This window comes from Carcharhinus amblyrhynchos, chromosome 1 (assembly GCF_965287045.1).
Source record: "Carcharhinus amblyrhynchos chromosome 1, sCarAmb.v2.hapA, whole genome shotgun sequence".
Taxonomy (NCBI): Eukaryota; Metazoa; Chordata; class Chondrichthyes; order Carcharhiniformes; family Carcharhinidae; genus Carcharhinus; species Carcharhinus amblyrhynchos.
This window is the reverse complement of record NC_137324.1, coordinates 24,669,596-24,692,413: the sequence shown is the minus strand read 5'-3', so window position 1 is coordinate 24,692,413 and position 22,818 is coordinate 24,669,596. Positions and strand designations below refer to the sequence as shown.

The 22,818-nt window shown below is 44.7% G+C and overlaps 1 protein-coding gene across 3 annotated transcripts in view; it reads right to left on the bottom strand.

Moving 5' to 3' along the window:
* Positions 1-20,174: 20,174 nt before the first annotated feature.
* fgfrl1a (fibroblast growth factor receptor like 1a) overlaps positions 20,175-22,818 on the bottom strand; it is a 322,593-nt gene continuing 319,949 nt past the window's right edge. For all 3 annotated transcript variants that reach the window (XM_080199003.1, XM_080199188.1, XM_080199095.1), the window contains exon 7: positions 20,175-20,667. In XM_080199003.1, coding sequence (XP_080055129.1) covers positions 20,222-20,667 — 446 coding nt within the window. In that variant the 3' untranslated portion in view covers positions 20,175-20,221. The remainder of the gene's footprint in view (positions 20,668-22,818) is intronic.

The window sequence follows — 22,818 nt, the reverse complement described above, 5'->3', positions numbered from 1 at the left end:
AAATTTTGTAAGTCCAGACAAGACGTGGGGGTTACAGATAGTGTGACCTGAACCCAAGATCCCGGTTGAGGCCATCCTCATATATGCGGAACTTGGCTATCAGTTTTTGCTCACCGATTCTGTGTTGTTGTGTGTCATGAAGGCCTCCTTGGAGAACGCTTTCCCGAAGAACAGAGGCTGAATGCCCGTGACCGCTGAAGTGTTCCCCAACAGGAAAAGAACACTCCCGCCTGGTGATTGTCGAGCGGTGTTCATTCATCCGTTGTCGTAGCATCTGCATGGTCTCCCCAATGTACCATGCCTTGAGATATCCTTTCCTGCAGCGTACCAGGTAGACAACGTTGGCCGAGTTGCAAGAGTATGTACCGTGTACCTGGTGGATGGTGTTCTCACATGAGGTGATGGCATCTATGTCTATGATCTGGCACATCTTGCTGAGGTTCCTGTGGAAGAGTTGTGTGGCGTCGTGGCCACTGTTCTTCTGAAGGCTGGATAGTTTGCTACGGATAATGGTCTGTTTGAGCCTGTGCGGTTGTTTGAAGGCAAGTAGTGGGGGTGTGGGGATGGCCCTGGTGAGATGTTCATCTTCATCAATGACATGTTGAAGGCTCCAGAGAAGATGTCGTAGTTTCTCTGCTCCGGGGAAGTAGTGGACAATTGTATCCCGTGTTTGCCTCCTGAGGACGTTGGTGCGGTCTTGCGCTGTGATATAAAATAAAATCTAAAATAAAAATTTGGTTCCAGCATTTCCTAATTCCAAATGACCTGAGCAAGCAAAAGAAGACAATGAGTCTGGTGCATAGTTTAGAAAATGACTTTGAAAATGAATTTGAAGTTTACAGATTAAATAATATTGAAGTAAGCAAGTCTGCCCCAGTTGTAATGTGTTAATGGTGAACAGTCGGCCACTAAGAATGGAGGTGGGCACAGAAGCCTCTGCCACTGTCACAGGAGAGCAGGCATATTTGTGGAATTGAAAAGCACATTGGACAGGCTGGCCACATACCCTGGAGAAGCCTAGAAGATATTTAGCACCGCAGCAGCACCAATAACCCCCCAACATCAATCAGCCCAGTTTGCTATCATAGTGATCAAGGGCCAAACGCCAATCTCATGGGTGAAGATTGAGCCTGTCAGGTCCAAGTAAATTGGTTAGAGATCTTCAGTACGAATTAAAGCAATTTTCATGAGATATTAAGGAAATACCAAGAAATGTTTTCAGAACGGACTTGGAAAGGTGCAGGCTATCAGGGCACAAATCTACACTGGTCCTGACTCTACACTCAAGCTCTACAAAACACGTCCAGAGCCCTACACTTTACATGAGGAAGTAGAAGCTGAGTTCAATCAGCTGGAGTACTTAAGATTGAAAAGCCTGTGCAGTTTTCTGAGCGGGCTACCCCATAGCCTCTGTTGTTAAGCCAGGCAATGCTGTCACAATATGTGGAAGTTATAATCTAACCATCAGCCAGGCACTAAACCTGGATTGGCACCCTATACCAAATATCAAAGACCTGTATGCCAAGTTAGAATCATGGAATCCCTACACTGCAAAAGGAGGCCAATTGGCCCATTAATTCTGTACTGACTACAATCCCACCCAGGCCCTATTCCTGTAACCCCACACGTTTATCTTGCTAATCCCCCTGAGCCTAGGGTCAATTTTAGCATCGGGTCATAGAGGTTCACAGCATGGAAACAGGCACTTCGGCCCAAATTGTCCATGCCGCCTTTTTTTTTAAAACCCCTAAGCTAATCCCAATTGCCCGCATTTGGCCCATATCCCTCTATACCCATCGTACCCATGTAACTATCTAAATGCTTTTTAAAAGACAAAATTGTACCGGCCTCTACTACTACCTCTGGTAACTTGTTCCAGACACTCACCACCCTCTGCGTGAAAAAATTGCCCCTCTGGACAGTTTTGTATCTCTCCCCTCTCACCTTAAACCTATGCCCTCTAGTTTTAGACTTCCCTACCTTTGGGAAAAGATATTGATTATCTAGCCAATCTGTGCCCCTCATTATTTTACACACCTCTATAAGTCACCCCTCAGCCTCCTACGCTCCAGAGAAAAAAGTCCCAGTCTATCCAACCTCTTCTTATAACTCAATCCATCAAGTCCCGGTAGCATCCTAGTAAATCTTTTCTGCACTCTTTCTAGTTTAATAATATCCTTTCTATAATAGGGTAACCAGAATTACACACAGTATTCCAAGTGTGGCCTTACCAATGTCTTGTACAACTTCAGCAAGACGTTGCAACTCCTGTATTCAATGTTCTGACCAATGAAACCAAGCATGCCGAATGCCTTCTTCACCACTCTGTCCACCTGTGACTCCACTTTCAAGGAGCTATGAACATGTACCCCTAGATCTCTTTATTCAGTACCTCTTCCCAATGCCTTACCATTAACTAAGTCCTGCCCTGGTTCAATCTACCAAAATGTATCACCTCGCATTTGTCTAAATGAAACTCCATCTGCCATTCGTCAGCCCACTGGCTAATTGATCAAGATCCTGTTGCAATTGGAGATAACTTTCTTCACTGTCCACTATGCCACCAATCTTAGTGTCATCTGCAAACTTATTAACCATGCCTCCTACATTCTCATCCAAATCATTAATATGAATGACAAATAACAGTGAACCCAGCACTGATCCCTGAGGCACACTGCTAGTCACAAGCATGGCTAATCAATCTAACCCACACATCTTTGGACTATGGGAGGAAACCAGAGCACCCGGAGAAAACCCACACAGACACAGGGAGAACATACAAACTCCACACAGACAGATGCCCGAGACCAGAATTGAACATATGTCCCTGGCTCTGTGAGGCAGCAATGCTAACCACTGTGCTACCATGCCACCCTTGGAGGTTTGGGGGAAGATTAACTTATACAAAAGTCTACCTGAGGCACACGTATTACCAGATGGAGTTGAAGTATCTAGGAAATTTGTAACAATCAATGCCCGCAAAGGCTTACATCAATGTACCCACTGCCACTCAGAGTATCTTTGGTGTATGCCATATTCCAACATATTATGGGAAGCTTGTTACAGGAACTGTCCAAGGTGGTTGTTTATTCATAAATGTACCAACTATGGGAGCTTCTGAAGGACACTTTGCAAACCAGGAAGAACTGTTGAACAGATTTTAAAAATCAGAGGTAATGTTCAAGAGAGAAAAATGCACATTCCGAGTCCATGGATAACATTTTTGGGATTCAGGGTTGATGCTCAAGGACTGCATCCTATGGAGGGGAAGGTCTAGGAGACCTAGGAGCACCAGCCCCCAAAACAACATCAGGAGTAAAACCATTGTTAGAGTTGGTGAATTATGATGGGTGATTTATTCCCAACCTGTCCACATTGCTGGCACCTTTACATGCACTTCTCAGGAAGTGCCAAAGGTGTCTGATGTTTGGAGTGAACAAGTTAAAATGACATTGCAGTCTTCAAGCCTCTTGGTCAGTTTTGATCCTGCGGAAGAAATACTGGTGACCTGTGATGCCGTGCCCTATGGAATAGGAGCAGTATTATCCCACAGACCTAAGGCTCGTGGAGGAAGATCTATTATTTTTGAGATCATTTTTGAAATCCTACAGTGCAGAAGGAGGCCATTTGGCCCATCAAGGCTGCACCGACCAAAACCCCACCCCAGCCCTATCTCCACAACCCACTGCATTTACCCTAGTTATATCCCCTGACACTAAGGGGTGATTTTAGCATGGTCAATCCATCTAACCCACACATCTTTGGACTGTGCGAGGAAACTGGAGCACCTGGAGGAAACCCATGCAGACACAGCGACAATGTGCAAACTCCACACTAACAATGACCCAAGCTGGGAATTGAACCCAGGTCCCTGGTGCAGTGAGGCTAACCACTGTGCCACTATGCTGCCCAAGAATGCGCACAGACACTGAGGGGGCCAATTCTCAGATCCAAAAGGGAAGTTTGGCTATTATTTATAGGGTGAAAAAGTTTCATTAGTACATTTGTAGACATCACCTTATGATAATTATTGAGCATAGCCCACTTTTAAGTTTGTCCAGAGGTCAAAAGCATTTGATTTAACGTTGGGCTCTACTGTTTGTGGCATATGACTGTATATTCCAGTATAAACCACAATACTTTAATCTGCCTTCCTTTGCCAACAAATATTCCACCGTCACCAGCGCCCCAAGAAATTGTACTCACTTTTAACCTTCTGGACATGTTATTGGTATTGGTATGACAAATCAAGTTGCGGACCCAAAGCGACCCTATATTATTGAAAGTCAAATGGATCGTTCTTCCACTAGTGGTTGGCATCATGACAAGTCCAAGTAATTTCAATCTTTCCAAATTCGAAAGAATGAGCTGAATTTGCCGGGTGGCACAGTGGCATAGTGGTTAGCACTGCTGCCTCACAGCGCCAGGGACCCGGGTTCAATTCTCGGCTTTGGTCACTATCTGTGTAGCGTATGCATGTTCTCTCCATGTCTGCATGGGTTTCCTCCGGGTGCTCCAATTTCCTCCCACAGTCCAAAGATTCACAGGTTAGGTGATAAATTGGTCGTGATAAATTGTCCCTTGGTGTCGGGGGATTAGGTAGGGTAAACGCATGGGGTTATGGGGATAGCACCTGGGTGGGATTGTGGTCAGTGCAGAGTCAATGAACCGAATGGCCTCCTCCTGCACTGTAGCATTCTGTGATTCTATGGATTTTGAGGATGGAATACTGTTTTGGGGAGCCAGGGTGCTCATTCCTGCTCCTGCTCGGACAACACCATTCCAAACAGGCTCTGGAGTGTGGCAACTGGGGGAATTTCACAGTAACTTCATTGCAATGTTAATGTAAGCCGACTGTGACTAATAAACAAATAAACTTTATCTTAACTTTAAGATTTGCAGTTTGCACATCCTGGTAGGACGAAAATGAAAATATTAAGCTCTGGTGGCCAGGTATCAATAAATACATTAAAGATCTCATTACAGACTGCGACCCGTGTCAAATGCAGCAAAGCTTTGGTTCCTCTGCACCCGTGAGAATGGGAAGGTCAGCGGTGGGTGCGACTCCAAGTTGATGTTGCAGGCCCCTTCATGGGTAGCATGTTTCTCCTCATTATCAATTCTCACTCAAATGGATGGTCAGTCATGAGATGAAGACCATGATCTCCTTAGTCACAATTTATAAATATGGCAGATGTTTGTCACACGTGGGTTGCCTGCAGTGCTGCTCTCTGACAATGTGACAGCATTCACAAGTGAGAAGTTTCAACAGTTCACCCAACCCAGTGGGGTTCAGTGTATTAGGACAGCCCCTTATCACACGGCCTCAAATGGGTTAGCTGAAAACGCCACCCAGATTTTAAATGAAATAAATGGCCTTCCATTTACAAATTTGACTGGCCTGTTTTTTCACCAAGGTACAGAGTTCCTCATGCCCACCCCAGGAGTTACTCCTGCTGAATTGCTCATTCGAAGACATCTTCGGACAAGACCTGATTTAATTTTTCCAGATTTGGCGGGAGGGTGGAGGCTGAACAGACTACACGTGAGAAATATCATGACTTCACCAAGGTTGTGAGGGCTTTTCAGGTCCGTGGCTGACACAGTGCCATATATAGCTGCCATAGAAAGGAAGACTCGCTTCATGGGGCTGCGTTAAGTTTCCCCTGCTGCTGTATAACATTGTAAATAGTTTTGTTTGTTATTGGAAAATATTAATAGTAGAATTAAAGGGGGAAGGATATATAGTATGTCCCTTTAAGGGGTGGGTTATCAAGAATCACATGACCCATCGGATCACAGAGCCATAGAATCCCTACAGTGCACTAGGTGGCCATTCAGCCCATCAAGTCTATATTGACCAAAATCCCACCCAGCCCCTATTCCTGTACCTAATCCCCTGCCACTAAGGCATAATTTAGCATGGCCAATCAGCTTAACTCGCACATCTCTGGACTGTGGGAGCAAACCGGAGCACTCAGAGGAAACCCACGCAGACAATGGGAGAATGTGCAAACTCCACTCAGATAGTGACCCGAGGCTGGAAACAAACTTAGGTCCCTGACACTGTGAGGCATCGGTGCTAACACTGTGCCATCGATCGCAGTGAGGCATGTAGTTCAAGAGTGGGAGCACAGGCTTCCCGGCAGTTGGAGCTCGGGAGAGGTGGAGTTCTGATGCTTCTGATCTCAAATAGTTACTTCCCCCCAAATAAAGCCCTGTTTGTTTATCTGCCTTGTTGGTTATTAGTTCCCTGCAGCTATTACACTCACGAATAGGCCCAGCAGCTTGTCTAGTTAAACAATAACTGTTTATGAATGATACTTAACTGTATACACAAATATACAGGATGCAGTCCTGACCAAGAACAGTTTTTATACCAAGCTCCACTCACTCCTAAACTCTGCTACACCCATGTGATCCTCTACATCATATTGGGTGGGTGCTACTGCTTTTCCCAAGTCTTACATCAACCCTTAAAATCCGAAACAACCTACAGAGTCAGGAATTATTTTCTCATGAGGATGCCAGCAAGGGATGAGGGTTCTGTTTTTGCATTGCATGACCAAGCACAGTGCCAGGCTGAAGCTGCTCCCCAGATCATGAGGAGTCCGGGGACACACTTGCTCCTTCCAGTCAGAAATATGTTCAAAGTGAGCTCATGCTTTCGGACTTACCTAGGCCTTCTCTGGGCAGTCAGCTTCTCCCGCCAATTTCCTGCCGCACGGCGGCACAGTGGTTAGCACTGCTGCCTCACAGCGCCAGAGATCCGGGTTCAATTCCTGGCTTGGGTCACTGTGTGTGTGGAGTTTGCACCTTCTCCCTGTGTCCGCATGAGTTTCCTTCCGGTGCTCCGATTTCCTCCCACAGTCCAAAGATGTGCAGGTTAGGACAATTGGCCATGGTAAATTGCCCCTTAGTGTCAGGAGGGATTGGCAGGGTAAATATGTGGGGCTAAGAGGATGGGGCCTGGATGGGATTGTGATCAGTGCAGGCTTGATGGGCCGAATGGCTTCCTTCTGCACTGTAGGATTCTATAATTCTATCTCAGTGCCAATGGTGTACTCAGGCAGTGACTCTTGAATCTTAAGTAAGCCATAGCCTGCGTTTAATAAGAGGCTCCCCCAGACATGAAGAACTGGCACAAATAATGGAATAGTCGGGAATGTGGCAGGATTTCACTTTTTAGGAAAGGGTCAGGTGAAAGGTGGGGGGGGGGTGGATTAAAATCAAAGCCAGACAATTAGTGAGAGGAGAGAAATGAATTTCAGCACACCAACACATCCGAATGAAGCACTGTGTATTAAATTCTTTCTTACAATATGAACGATGAAAACTTTAAACTCTGTCTTATCTCAGAATTATCCTGTGATTGAAATGCAGAGGCTTTCTCAAAACCCAAGGAAGTGAGCCGAGGATTGGAAGAGTTAACACGAGAAGACTGGTTGCTCTGGGTGCTTTGTACCCATTATACACTGAGGGAAGTCAACGTTGACAGAAAGATGATGTCATTGACAGCGGGACTAATTAATACTTAGCTCATATAAAATGCTGCCAGAGTGAGCTGACAGCTGGAACACAAAGTTGCAAGAGTTTATTTTTCTTTGGGAGGAGTCGTAGACAGGGTGTATACTATATATAGATGTATGAACATGTAAATACGTTGGTTCTGCAGAACATGGTCAATCTCCAAATGAATTCGTTCATGCGCTGAAAGACGAATGAACTACGCAATTGGCTAAGTGGTCGCCTAAGTGACTGGGAGTTTTATAAAAGATTCAAAGCCAATGATTTACTTCATAACCTGAAAGAGGAAAAGTTAGCATTATTGTGCAATATGGAATTGTATTTTTAACAGTTCAGGTCTGTGTTATGGGATATCACTGGGCACTTGAGACCTCAAGGGAATTCATATTTGCTGTGGCTGAAAAAAGAGACATGCTGTGGAAACTTTTCATTTTGCACTCATCAGGATAGAGATAGGAATGCCAAATTTGACAGGGAGTAACAATGTATGCTACATGGCAAAAGAGTGCTGAGCAACCAAGCAGTATCCTTTTCTCATGCATTATATATTGTTGTTTCCTTTGAAATTTGGTATTCTTGCATCTGTCCTGATGGATGCAAGATGAAAAGCTTCAACAGCATTTTTCAGCAATATCAAGTTCGGTACCACCAAGCAACTGCTCGTATTTGGTTCCTTGACTATATCAATCTAATTTAGGTCTTCAACCTAATCATATTTATGTACTTTATAAATATGTTACCAGGGAGTTCCTCTATAGCTTTCCTCTATAGATATTTTCTTTATTGCTGTTGAAGGAGATTGTGAGTTAGAACATAAGAACATAAGAACATAAGAAATAGGAGCAGGAGTAGGCCATCTGGCCCTTCGAGCCTGCCCCGCCATTCAATAAGATCATGGCTGATCTGTCGTGGCTCAGTTCCACTTTCCCGCCCTCTCCCCATAACCCTTAATCCCCTCTCTTATCAAAAACCCATCAACCCGCTTCTTAAAAATATTTAGCGAGGCAGCCTCCACCACTTCAACGGGCAGAGAATTCCAGAGATTCACCACCCTTTGAGTGAAGAAGTTCCTCCTCAACTCCGTTCTGAACCGCCCCCCCTTTATCTTGAGGCTGTGCCCCCTAGTCCTACTGTCTTTTTTGAGCGGGAAGAGTCTTTCCACCTCTATCCTATCCATCCCATTCATCATCTTATACGTCTCAATGAGATCTCCCCTCATTCTTCTAAACTCTAACGAGTACAAGCCTAGTTTATTCAGCCTCTCCTCATAGCTCAACCCCCTCAACTCCGGTATCAGCCTAGTAAACCTCCTCTGCACTCCCTCCAGGGCCAAAATATCCTTGCGCAGGTGCGGCGCCCAAAACTGCACACAGTACTCCAGCTGCAGCCTCACCAATGCCCTATACAGCTGCAGCAAGACCTCCCTACTTTTATATTCAATCCCCCTCGATATGAAGGCCAGCATCCAGGGTAAGTCTAGATGATAGGAAAATCTCCCAGGAGAAGAAGGATCCGAGTGGACCTGAGGGTGTTCAGTGCATCTGTTTTAATGCGAGGAGTGTGACGGGTAAGACAGATGAACTTAGGGCCTTGATGTTCGGGAACAATTTAGATGTGGTAGCAGTGACAGAGACATGGTTAAAGGAGGGGCAGGACTGGCAGCTAAATATTCCAGGGTATAAGTGTTTAAGGTGTGATAGGGGAGGGTTGAAAAGAGGAGGGGGAGTGGCACTCTCAGTTAGGGAGCAGATCACAGCGGTGCAGAGGGAGGATAACATGGAGGGGTTGGAAATTGAGTCTCTGTGGGTGGAGTTGAGGAATAGGAAGGGGCCATTACTATGCTAGGAGTGTGCCATAGGCCGCCCGATAGCCCACGGACAGTGGAAGAGGGTATATGTAGGGACATTTTGGATAAGTGTAGGAAGAATAGGGTTGTTGTAGTGGGAGATTTTAATCTCCCTGGGGTGGATTGGAAGGTGCCTAGAGCTGGGGGGTCGGACAGAGAGGAATTCGTAAGATGTGTATTGGAAGGATCCTTGCAACAGTATGTAGATAGCCCGACTAGAGAGGGGGCGATACTGGATTTAGTTTTGGGTAATGAGCCGGGTCAGGTGGTGAGGTTGCGGTAGGCGAACATGTGGCTAATAGTGACCACAACTCCGTCTACTTTAGGATACGAATGGAAAAAGATGAGATCTGTCCTAAGGGGAGGGTGCTAAATTGGGGGAAGGCTAGATACAGCTGGATTAGGCAGGAGCTTAGGGATACAGACTGGGATAGGCTGTTGGAAGGCAAGACCACATTAGGCATGTGGGAGTCTTTCAAGGGAAAACTGCAAAGGGTGCAGGAAAGGTATGTGCCGGTTAGGAGAAAGGATGGGAAAGGTAGGATTAGGGAACCGTGGATTACTAGAGATATAGAAGACCTGGTTAGGAAGAAACGAGAGGCGTATGTCAGGTCTAAGCAGCTGGGAACAGAGAGAGCATTGGAGGAATGCAGAGAAAGTAGGAGGGATCTCAAAAGGGAGTTAGGAGAGCAAAGAGGGGGCATGAGATGGCTTTGGCAGGTAGGGTTAAGGAGAATCCAAAGGCGTTTTACTCCTATCTTAAGAGCAAAAGGGTAGCTAGGGGTAAAATTGGTCCTCTCAGGGACAGACGTGGGGAATTGTGCTTAGAGGCAGAGGGAATGGGGGAGATCCTGAATGAATACTTTGCGTCAGTATTCACGAAGGAGAGGGGCTTGATGTCTGGTATGGTCATTGAGGGAGCGGTAGACTAATTGAAAGATCTATCGATTACGAGGGAAGAAGTGTTAGGGCTTTTAGGTAGCATTAAAACCGATAAATCTCCGGGGCCCGATGGCATTTATCCTAGGCTGCTTAGAGAGGCGAGGGATGAGATTGCTGGGCCTCTGACGCAAATCTTTGTCTCTTCAATGGACACAGGTGAGGTCCCAGAGGACTGGAGGATAGCGAACGTGGTACTGTTGTTTAAAAAGGGTAGGAGGGATAGCCCGGGTAACTATAGGCCGGTGAGTTTAATGTCAGTGGTAGGCAAGTTGATGGAGAGGATTCTTAGGGATAGGATGTATGAGCACTTAGAGCGTTGAGATCTGATTAAGGATACGCAGTATGGCTTTGTAAAGGGGAAGTCTTGCCTTACGAATCTGGTAGAATTCTTTGAGGAGGTGACAAAAACGGTTGATGAAGGACGAGCCGTTGATGTCATCTATATGGATTTCAGTAAGGCTATTGACAAAGTCCCTCATGGTAGGTTGGTAGAGAAGATTAAAGCTCATGGGATACGTGGCCAGGTATCTAGATGGGTAGAGAACTGGTTTGCAAAGAGAAGTCAGAGAGTAGTAGTGGAGGGGTCCTTTTCTAGCTGGAGGTTTGTCACTAGTGGTGTGCCACAGGGCTCAGTACTGGGACCTCTTCTCTTTGTAGTGTATATAAATGATTTGGAAGAGGGAGTAGGTGGTGTGGTCAGCAAATTTGCTGATGACACCAAGATGGCTGGATTGGCAGGCAGTGAGGAGCAGTGTCTGGCAATACAGTGGGATATTGGTTGGGCAGATACATGGCAAATGGAGTTTAATCCAGATAAATGTGAGGTGATGCATTTTGGCTGGAATAATGTAGGGGGGAGTTATATGATAAAGGGTAAGCCCATAAGGAGTATAGAATCGCAGCGAGACCTGGGGGTGCGAGTGCACAAGTCTTTGAAGGTGGCAGTGCAAGTGGAGAGTGTGGTGAAGAAAGCCTATGGTATGTTAGTGTTTATAGGAAGGGGTATAGAATATAAGAGCTGGAGTCTAATGTTGCAGTTGTACAGAACGTTGGTTAGGCCGCATTTAGAGTACTGCGTCCAGTTCTGGTTACCTTACTACCGGAAGGACGTGGAGGATCTGGAGACAGTGCAGAGGAGGTTTACCAGGATGTTGCCTGGTATGCAAGGACTGGGGTATGAGGAAAGATTGAAGAAATTGGGGCTCTTTTCCCTTGAAAGACGCCGACTGAGGGGGGATCTAATAGAGGTATATAAGATTATGAAGGGTATAGATAGAGTAAACAGAGGTAAGCTATTTCCTATGATAGAGACACGTAGGACAAGGGGCCATGGACTTAAGGTGAGGGGGGAGAGGTATAACACAGATATTAGAGGGAGGTTTTTCACACAGAGGATAGTGGGGGTATGGAATGCTCTGCCAAGTAAGGTGGTGGAGGCAAACACGCTAGAGTCCTTTAAGAGTAACTTAGACAGGCACATGACTGAGTTGGAGATGGGTGGATATAGGAGATTGTTTTAAATAAGGGTCATTAGCATTGGGGCGTCCCTGGTAAGGTAAATGGATATGGTACAATAATAATGTTTTTTTTTCCTTTTCATTCACAGGTTTTAAGTCGGTCCGCCTTGTGTCCAACGAGGGGCATACACGCGATGGGTCATACTTGGGCTGATTGTTCGAGATTGGCCTAGTGCTTCATGTCGTTAGTGTGTGCCTAAACTGGACCAGATACTGGGCAGGACGACAGCTCAGTGACTATCGCTGATTGCTGTGCAGACACATGGATTTGGGCCGGTGTCTGTGGGAGTTTGCGCATTCTCCCCGTGCTTGCGTGGGTTTTCTCCGGGTGCTCCGGTTTCCTCCCACACCCCAAAGATGTGCTGTTAGGCTGATTGGCAGGAATAAATTGTCCCTAAATTAGTTTCCCTCAATCTGGATGGCCATAAAACATTAGACAGGGGTCGTGGGTGGAGGGGGGGACTGGTGGTGTTGAGATGGCGGCGCGGGCTCGTTGGGCCAAAGGGCCTGTTTCCCGGGCTGATTTTGTTCTTTGTTCTTTGAGATTGTAATGAGATGCTACAGCCCATTGTCTTCACTCTTGATCAGCCTGATATAAATGTTTGATTTTGGAATTGGTTCCTATAGGTTTCCACTTTTGTAACTGCATTCCTGAGAGTTGAAAGCTATATCTCTATCAGCAAAAAAATGAAAAGGATTGGGTAACAAGTACAGAAGGTCAAAAACAGAGAGAGAGAGAAGACCTGGCTCTGGCAAGTCCTGGGATTGTTATAATAATTTCTCGAAATGAGTCACTTACTTCAACACAGATAGAAGGATGAAGAGGAAATTAGATACCCACGGATGTAGGTTTGGTGAGAGGGTGTGATATGATACTTTATCCAGGTTGTATAATGCCTGATCCTGTCATGGTTTGTTCAGCAGATGCTCAGCAAAGTGTTTCAAAAGCAATTTGCGAAGGTGTTTGAGATAGAAAACAGATCAGTATTGGCACAGCCAAGCTAATTAACAGAGAGAGTCCATCAGCTCAATGGTTTCAGGGTGATGGATAGTTTTACAGGCAACAATGCTTCCCACAACATTCAAAATGGAAAGGCAGTAAGGCAATGGCTCCAATGGTAAGAGGAATAACCAGCATTGTTCGGGATAGCTATTAGAAAACCTTCAGTTTAATGTTTATGTATCAGCGTCACAAGTAGGCTTACATTAATGAACACTGCAATGAAGTTACTGCAAAAATCCCCTACTCGCCACACTCTGGTGCCTGTTTGGGTACACTGAGGGAGAATTTAGCATGGCCAATACACCTAACAAGCACATCTTTCGGACTGTGGGAGGAAACCGGAGCACCCAAAGGAAGCCCACACAGACACAGTGAGAACGTGCAGATTCTGCACAGTGGGCAGAATTCTCCGGCCATGCTGGTCTAAAAGTCAGAAATTCCTGCCCACCTGACAAACAATCCACATTGTCTACAAACTGCTCGCTAAAATTTCAGTGGCAGGCTGGATGAATTCCGGACAGTGATAAAGTGGAGAATTGAACCCAGGTCCCTGGTGTTGTGAGGCAGCAGTGCTGACTACCAGGCCACCGTACCTCCTCCTTTCAAGCGGTGGAAAAGATGAACTATATCAAAGAGATAATATAGTATAGTGCTAAGTTTCTTAAGATGAAAGAAGGAGGTCTCGGAGGAACAGAAGCTTTGTGATAGTCCAGAGAGTGAAGGAGGCAAAGGCTTCAGAGTAGTAAAGTTTTCTTGTGAATGATCAGGTCAAACAAGAGAGACCAATGGAAAGGTTCTTTTATTTCAACAAATTGAATTTACAGCTGGAAAAATAGAGGGAGTTTAAGAAGTGTGGCTTTCTCTTGAAGACAATGAGTTTATTATCAGGAAGGAAGGGGGGCGGAAAGAAGGATTAAAATCATTTGACATCATTGCAAAGGAGTGACTACAGAGGCAGCCGGTTATGTTTCTTTTATAAAGAGTTGCTTTCAGACATTCCAGCAGTTCCAAGTCAGACAAAGAAATTAAGTTTATCCAGGTGCTTCAGATAGATCAAGATGCCAAGTGCAATAGCAAGTTGACTTGATTGAACCAATGTTCCCTACTAGATCAGGAAGAAAGTGAGGAAGGAGGAATCTTCCAGACCATCATCAGAATATCATCAATTATCAGCAATTGGATTGGAGACAGGAGGAAGAATACTTGAAGTCAGCCCCATTTGGTTCGGCTTGCTGCACTGGGCAGATGATCTGTCATATCATTGGTAACAATTATGCATCTGTCTGACATAGGGAGGCATGGTGGTGCAGTGGTTATCACTGCTAACTCAGAGCCCCAGGGACCCAGGTTTAATTCCCAGCTTGGGTCACTATCTGTGCAGAGTCTGCGTGAGTTTCCTCCAGGTGCTCCAGTTTCCTCCCACAGTCAGAGGGACATGCTGGTTAGATGCATTGGTCATGCTAAAATCTCCTTCAGTGTACCTGAAGGGTGGTGACTAGGGTAACTTCATTGCAGTGTTAATGTAAGCCTACTTGTGACAATAATAAACTTTAAATCACCAAATTCGTCTTACGAAGGTGTGGGTTATGGTTCCATGAGCCTTCATTTCCATCTGTACATAAAATTATGAAAATTATGTGTATAAAATGATGAAAGGCATAGAATGTATAAAATTATGAAGGGCATATATAGGGTGAACAGTGGGAAACTTCTTCCCAGGTCGGAGGTGACGAACACAAGGGGTCACAGGTTCAAGGTGAGGGGGGCAAGGTTTAACACAGATGTCAGAGATACGTATTTGACACAGAGGGTGGTGGGGGCCTGGAATGCACTGCCAAGCAAGGTGGTGGAGGCGGACACGCTGGGATCATTTAAGACTTATCTGTATAGCCACATGAACAGACTGGGAATGGAGGGATATAAATGAATAGTCTAATTGGAAGCATCAGCGGCTCAGGCTTGGAGGGCCCAAGGGCTTGTTTCCTGTGCTGTATTGTTCTTTGTTCTTTGTTATCATTCAGTGGCAATTCTTCATGTTTGGGCTTGAGGTGTCAGGGAGTTTAAACCAGATTGTTTTTCATGTACAATGACAATTTTTGCTCTTTACTTTAAAAATAACCTGAAGACCAAACTCACAGAATTTCCAGAAGTTTTTCTCCCTCGAAGAGTTGTTCCAGACCTTTAGCTGTATAAACTATGGTGCAAATTTGAAGCATGCGTTTTCTCTAATGATTGCATTGATACTGGCAGTGTGAACTATAGCATGTCTAAGATAATGGGAAATAGGAAGCATAAGTTGAAGATAGATGACCCCGGAAGAAAAAGACAGAACAAATCTGGCAAACTGTCAGAGTTCTATGTTTTAGTTTCAAGTTTATTTATTAGTGTCACAAGTAGGCTTACATTACCATTGCAATGAAGTTACTGTGAAAATTCCCTAGTCGCCACACTCCGGCACCTGTTTGGGTACAATGATGGAGAATTTAGCAGGGCCAATGCATCTAACCAGCATATCTTTCAGACTGTGGGAGGAAACCAGAGCACCTGGAGGAAACCCATGCAGATATGGGGAGGATGGGCAGAATCCGCACAGACAATGACCCAAGCCGGGAATCAATGCCTGGTTCTCAACGCTGTGAGGCAACAGTGCTCATCACCATGCCATCCTAAAGTGGGACTTACCTCTTGATACAAGACAAGGAGTAGCTCCAGTAGTTGAACATTAAGTTAAATGTAGACTGTACGTTGACTCTGTTCAGAAACTTATTCTCAAGTGTATTACGATCTGCGAACTGAAAGTCTATTAATCCTTATCTTCTGCTTTTTGTATTCGATGTTATATGATGCTTACTATTTACATGCTGCAGACAAAACATATCTGCTGATAACATATAAAATAAATGACTTCTAAATACTGTGCCACAACAGTATTACTGTTATAAAATTTAAATTGCAAAGTCTGGGAGTTGAGACATGGCAAAAAACCCTGCTTAAGCAGAATTGATGGCTTGTGTTTAAGGCCTGACTTTAATTTTCAGAATTACCATTTAAACTAAAATTGTGTTTATTCCAAACATCTTTAACGTGACCAGCGGGTGATTTTAAGTTTAGCTTTGTCAAGAGAATCAACTTGAGAATAGCTGCTGAGATTTAAAACGTTATTTGAAGTGATAGTACTCAAAGGATTAGACAAGAGATGTGTCACAAACTCATGATCATGATGATTTCAGTGTACCCATGTTAAGTTGCGACTTGCACACAATCCTTCTGTTACTGATGCACACTTAGAGGGTGTGAAAGGAACGCTGAACATCAAAGCTACATTTCTGGTCTCTTCTGAGCTAACTAGCATCTCAGGTTGCCTCATTACCACAGAGCATTTGAATATGGTTTTGTTTCTACAATTTAACACATTTAAAGCTGTCTCTCCGTAAGACAATGGAGTTGTTTGTAATTACATAAATGCAGAATATATTAATTTAATAGATAACATGTCAACTCCCCAGCCATAAATGACATGCTGAGTTGTAAAGGCTTAGATGTGGCAGTCTGATTAAAAGTGTACTCATGTCACGATCTTTCAGGATAAAAGGCACTATTATATGCCTGCAGTTTGGTTGTGCAGATTAGTTTTTACATTTATTTATTGGTGTTGCAAGTAAGCTTAAATTAACACTGCAATGAAGTTATTGTGAAAATCCTCTAGGTGCCACACTCCAGCGCCTGTTCGGGTACACTGAGGCAGAATTTTAGCATGGGGACTGTGGGGAGAAATTGAAGCACTCAGAGAAAACGCACACAGACACAGGGAGAATGTGCAGACTCCACACAGACAGTGACCCAAGCTGAGAATCGAACCCGGGTCCCTGGCGTTGTGAGGAAGCAATGCTAACCACTGTGCCACCAATTAGGGAACATTTTGCACTTGTACCTGTTTATGTTTCATATCATTGAAGTTTGCCCATTGCTTTTATTTATTTATTAGTCACAATTAAGGCGTGCATTAACACTGCAATGAAGTTACTGTGAAAATCCCCTAGTTGCCACACTCTGGTGTCTGTTCGGGTACACTGAGGGAGAATTTAGCATGGCCAATGCATCGAAATGCACAGATACAGGGAGAACATACAAACTCCACACAGAAAGTGACCCAAGAATCGAACCCGGCTCCACAGTGCTGTGAGGTGGCTGTGCTAACCACTGTGCCACCGTGGCATCCCCTGGATAAAGCCTTTTATAAATGAATCACTAGGGTTAATTTTAACTACCAGACACTTTCTTTTTGAAAGAAATGCTATTTAAGAAAAATAGCAGAGATAAGAGATGAATGCTCACTTATCTGCCTCTTAATCAATAGCATTTCTGAAATAGATTTAACAGATTAGATTAAAGAAATGCTGTTATTAACCAGCGTGGCTTGATCAAAGAGACAGTTTTGATTGACAAAAAAAAGACAAGTCTGTGCAGGCAAGGAAGGGTATTGCTTCTGTTGTTGACTTATGGTATGGTATGTGGAACTTCTCACTCACCAGCTATTGTTCCATACTGCTGTTGTGTTACTTTTTCCTACACTTCTTGCCAGGTTTGGGTCAGTTTGGGATTTTTTTCACTCTTTTTTGCCAGTAACTTCTTATACCCTTGGCATGAATGACCACGGGCTGATTAATGAGTCCCAAGCCTTCACCATAGCTGCGGCTCACGTGCCACATGCACATTTTTGAAAAGGTGATCGAGGAGTAATAAATGCCTCCCAATCCGAAGGTAAAAAACACTTTAAATCAAATTCACCCACCACAGCAGCACAGACTGAGTTCAGATTTCACAATAAAGTGCTACTACTGGTGATTAGGCCAGGCTGTAAGTCTGGAATTGTTTTAGTTAGTTCCTTGTTAGTTTTTACAGTGTCTTACACTTACTTCAGTCTTCTAGTAATTTTCCATTGCAATTCAAGCTGGTTAAATATCTTTTAAGAGACTATAATTGCCACAAGAATATAATCATAGAATCTTGCAGTGCAGAACATAGAACATTACAGTGCAGTACAGGCCCTTTGGCCCTCGATGTTGCGCCGACCACTGGAACCTATCTAATGACCCTCTAACCTAAACTATTCCAATGTTATCCATATGCCTATCCACCTATGGCCATTTGAATGCCCTTAAAGTTGGCAAGTCCACAACTGCTGCAGGCAGGGCATTCCACGCCCTTACTACCCTCTGAGTAAGGAACCTACCTCTGACATCCGTCCTCTAATTACCACCCCTTAAGTTAAAGCTATGTCCCCTTGTGTTAGCCATCACCATCCGAGGTAAAACTGTCCACCCTATCCAATCCTTTGATCATCCATTTGGCCCAGTGAGCCTGCACCAACGAGAATCCCACGCAGGCCCTGTTCCTGCATTTATGTGCCTGACGCTAACAGGCAATTTAGCATGACCAATCAACCTAACTCGCACATTTTTGGAGTGTGGGAGGAAACCGGAGCACCCAGAGGAAATCCAAACAGACATGGGGAGAATGTGCAGACTCCACACAGACAGCGATGCCAAGGTCAGAATGGAGCTCAGGTCCTTGAGCTGTGAGGCAACAGTGCTAAACACCAGGCCACCCACAATCTTTAGGAAAATAGTGTTCCTCACGGCGTGCAATGACATTAGTCCTTAATGTCATAACATCATCTTCCTAATAAAAATAGCCCTATTTTGGAAATGTTAACAAAGGAATACAAGTCTGCTCAAAACACGTCAAATATAACAGGAAAAGTTGTTGGTAGTGATGGGGCAGACTATATAGGATTGTCAATATAAAGATTGCTACAAATTTGTCGATTTTGAATTGGGTTGAATATCACACATTGTCTCCCTGCACTTACCAACGGAGAACACAAGCCAATGAACACAGTGTAGGGTCTCTGTAAAAACTCTGCAACAATTCACTTTTTCCATTGATCAAATATATTTATCGAAACACCTGTTTTAGAGGAAAATATGATACATTTTTTTTTCTCGACTTAACAAAATAAATTAAATATACATGACTTTCTGTTTAAAATCTATATAGCTTTACAGCAACAGGAAAAAGGCTTATATCTGTGGTTAGTGTCTCTAATCCACACAAGGCACTACCGAGGTCCTATTTGCTAAAATGTCATTGAAACACGATTGTACAGAACTGAACAGGTGCGGTTGCAGGTAAGGGCGGGGTGCACACTGGAGTTGACCAGGAGGGTACTGGGGAGCATTAGCTTCCTGGACTGTGATTACTTTAATGCTCCCTCTTGGCTATGATAGATAGTTCAATGGCTCCACTCTGGGCGACGGTGAAACAGAGCAGTCCGATCTTCCACTCCAAGGGCTGAGTAAATATTTCACCAAGACCGTTCATATTAGTTCACATTAGAAGCCTTGCCCCGCTGTTCCTTTCCCTTGTACTGGCAGTGACTGGACAATTCTGCAGGGGTTCATTTCAAGGTCTCCACGTTGCCGAGCAGATGTCCATTATAGCGTAGACTACGCAATTCTGAATATCAAGTTAGCCAGGAACTTAATGGAGACAGTATCTTCCTTTAATACACGTAAGTCAAACTTCTGATTTGGCACTAACCAGTGGTGAAGGCTTTATCAAGCATGGGGGAATTTTTGTGTGTGTGTGTAAATGATTGTAAATATAATCTTTGTTTAAACCTGTTCAAGTTCCAGGTAATAGTAATTATTTTTGAAATATATATATATGATATATAAATATTATTTGATGTTGTTGATAAGATTACCTTAATGTCAAGTGAATTTAACTGCATAGGCCAACTTGTTCTCACAGTATTCAAATATACCTCAAGTAGTTTACATTTTCTTAAAAATATAATTTATGGATGCAAAATAATTGCTCAGTACCTGGGAAATTAGTTTACCTGGGGCCAAGATGCAATGAGTTGCGCCAAGGATGAGTTGCGTTGCATTTCAGGTTTTTTCATTTGGGATTGGATTGTGAGATGATTTGAGGTTTTAATTTTTTTATATATATATGCTTGCAATCAATCTTTTTGGTATGAATCACTCCTCAGACATCACTGTGAATCACTCGCTGTGGCCTAGGTTTTGCTCTGGCTTTCCAAGCACATTCTCATTTCCCAGGAATTTCTCGACATTGTGGTCTCCGGGCCGGTTCCCTGCCAGGCAAGCCGGCCTTCAGTCAGTGCGCTCCTGGCACGGTGTGTGGTGTGGTGTGGTGTGGGGCTGACAAGGTTGAGTTGCTGGAAGCTTCTTGATGCCATCCCCTGCTCCCCCTCCCTTACCCTCCCCTTCCCCTGCTCCCCCCCCCCCCGCCCCCCCACCCCTTCGCCCCGTTGGAAAATGGAGAACGCCCGTGGGAACGCCAGCTGAGGGGGGGCTAACACTGGTAGTGGATGTGCTGGTGCTGATGGATCTTGCCCTCGACATGGGAGTGCGTGTGGGTGTGGATGTCCGTGTAAATCTTTGGGTACATTTTGGGGGCGGGCAGCGGCGGCGCCGCCATCGGGGGGCCTTGCGCCAGCAGGTGCTGCTGAGCCACGTACTCCTCGTAGTTGACGGGCGTGATGCCCTCCTTGTCCGGCCCTTGCGGCACACAGCCCCGGTCCCTCTGCTGCTGCTGCTGCTGCTGCTGCTGCCGGTGCATCGCGGTCGTCGTCGCCATGGTAGCGGCCGGGCTGGAGCACGGCTTCTTCTTGGCCTGGCACAGCCAAAGCAGGATGGTCCCGAAGATAAAGATGGCGCCGGCGGGGATGCCAATGATCACGGGCCAGGGCAGGCCGCTGCTGGGAGAGGTGGCCGCGGGTGGTTTCGGGGGCTTGGGGTCTGGCACATCAGGCATCCAGAAGACATCAGGGAAGATAAAAGGGAAAAAGGAAGGTGGTGGGGGGGGGGAGAGAAAGAAAGACAAACAAAATTAAAACCAAGTGACGAAAATCAGGAACAGATGTCCCGCAAATTCTTTCTGTCTTCTCCGGCTGCCCGTATTCTTGTCATGAAACTTAATGTTGCCCGCCAAGGCATAAATCAACTGTTAAATTGTTTACAGGTTTTACATTGGGGATGGCATGAAGAAATCAATGGCTCTTGTCGTTCAAGAGTATACCAACCAAAAAAAAGGAGGCTAATTACAGGAGGCCGACTTTTATTTCTAGCTTTAACCATGGATTAAAATAACAACGAAAAGGCCTGGAAGTTGAATACCGTTCGCACTTGGGTTTTTAGCACATGTACTTTTATGCAATAAGGCGCAATGTGGACATCATGCTATCTAAACGTTTAGAAGGGTGCCCCAGTCAAAAAGATCAGCGTGCCCATTCAATTCTCAACTAAATTAGCGTGCCCTGCCTAGCTGGAGTGGCTCGATCTGTTTTACGTTATGGCTTCTCATCAGAGTGGCATTAAAAGCTCAGTCTCAATCACTAATCACTGAATCCAAGTTGGTCTCATGATAGCAAAGCTTCAATGAAAATGGAAAGAACTCAAGAGGCCAGTATTCATTCTCTATCTGAACCACTTGGGCAGCATGGTGGCACAATGGTTAGCACTGCTGCCTCACAGCATCCAGGGACCCGGGTTCGATTCCCAGCTTGGGTCACTGTCTGTGCGGAGTCTGCATGCTCTCTCCATGTCAGCGTGGCTTTGCTCCGGTTTCCTCCCGCAGTCCAAAGATGTGCAGGTTAGGTGCATTGGCCATGCTAAATTCTCCCTCAGTGTACCTGAACAGGCATGGAGTGTGGCGACTAGGGGATTTTCACAGTAACTTCATTGCAGTGTTAATGTAAGCCTATTTGAGACACTAATAAATAAACTTAAATTTGAACAAAATAGGCTTGTGCAATAACTGCAATCAAATTACTGTGAAAAATCCCCTAACTGCCACACTCTGGCACCTGTTAGAGTGGGAGATAATTAGGTATTTATGTTTGTACCTGCTGGGCTAGTAGATGCATAGATGGGCACCTTTTGAAATTCTAAGACTCTAGAATGGTTCTAGACTCAGACTCTGACTCCAGTCAGACTCTAGACCAGAGATGAGGGGGTTAGCTTATGAGGAAAGATTGAGTAGATTGGGCCTGTACTTGTTGGAGTTTAAAAGGCTGAGGGGGATCTTATAGAGACATATAAGATAATGAAGAGGCTAGATAGGGTAGAGGTAGAGAGATTCTTTCCACTTAGAAAGGAAACCAGAACTACAGGGCACAGCCTCAAAATAAGGGGGGGTCAGTTTAGAACAGAGTTGAGGAGGAACTTCTTCACTCAAAGGGTGGTGAATCTCTGGAATTCTCTGCCCATTGAAGTGGTGGAGGCTACCTCGTTGAATATGTGTAAGTCACGGGTAGATTGATCTCTGATCGATAAGGGGATTAAGGGTTATGGGGAGCAGGCGGGTGAGTGGAACTGATCCACTTCAGATCAGCCATGATCTTATTGAATAGCGGGGCAGGCTCGAGGGGCTAGATGGCCTACTCCTGCTCCTATTTCTTATCTTCTTATGTACCTGAAGATTGGAAGGTGACAATGTCACCCCATTATTTAAGAAAGAAGGGAAAGGGAAAATAGGAAACTATAGGCCTGTTAGTCTAGAAATATTTGAGGCCAAAATGTTATCTGATTTCAAGAAAAAATTAGACAGAGCTCTTGGGGTTAAAGGGAATCAGGATACCGGGGTCATAATGAATGGCGGAGTAGGCTTGAAGGGCTGAATGGCCTACTCCTACTTCTAGTTTCTAGGAAAATTGCTAGAATCAATACTAAAAGATGTGATAACAGGACTTGTGGAAAACAAAGATCAGATTGGGCAGAGTCAACCTGGATGTATAAAAGGAAAATCATGATTAACAAATTTATTGGAGTTGTTTTGAGAATATAACAAGCAGAATTGATGAGGTGATACCCGTGAATGTGATATATGTAGATTTTTAGAAAACTTTTGATAATGTTCTATATAACAGGTTAAGAAGCAAAATTAGAGCA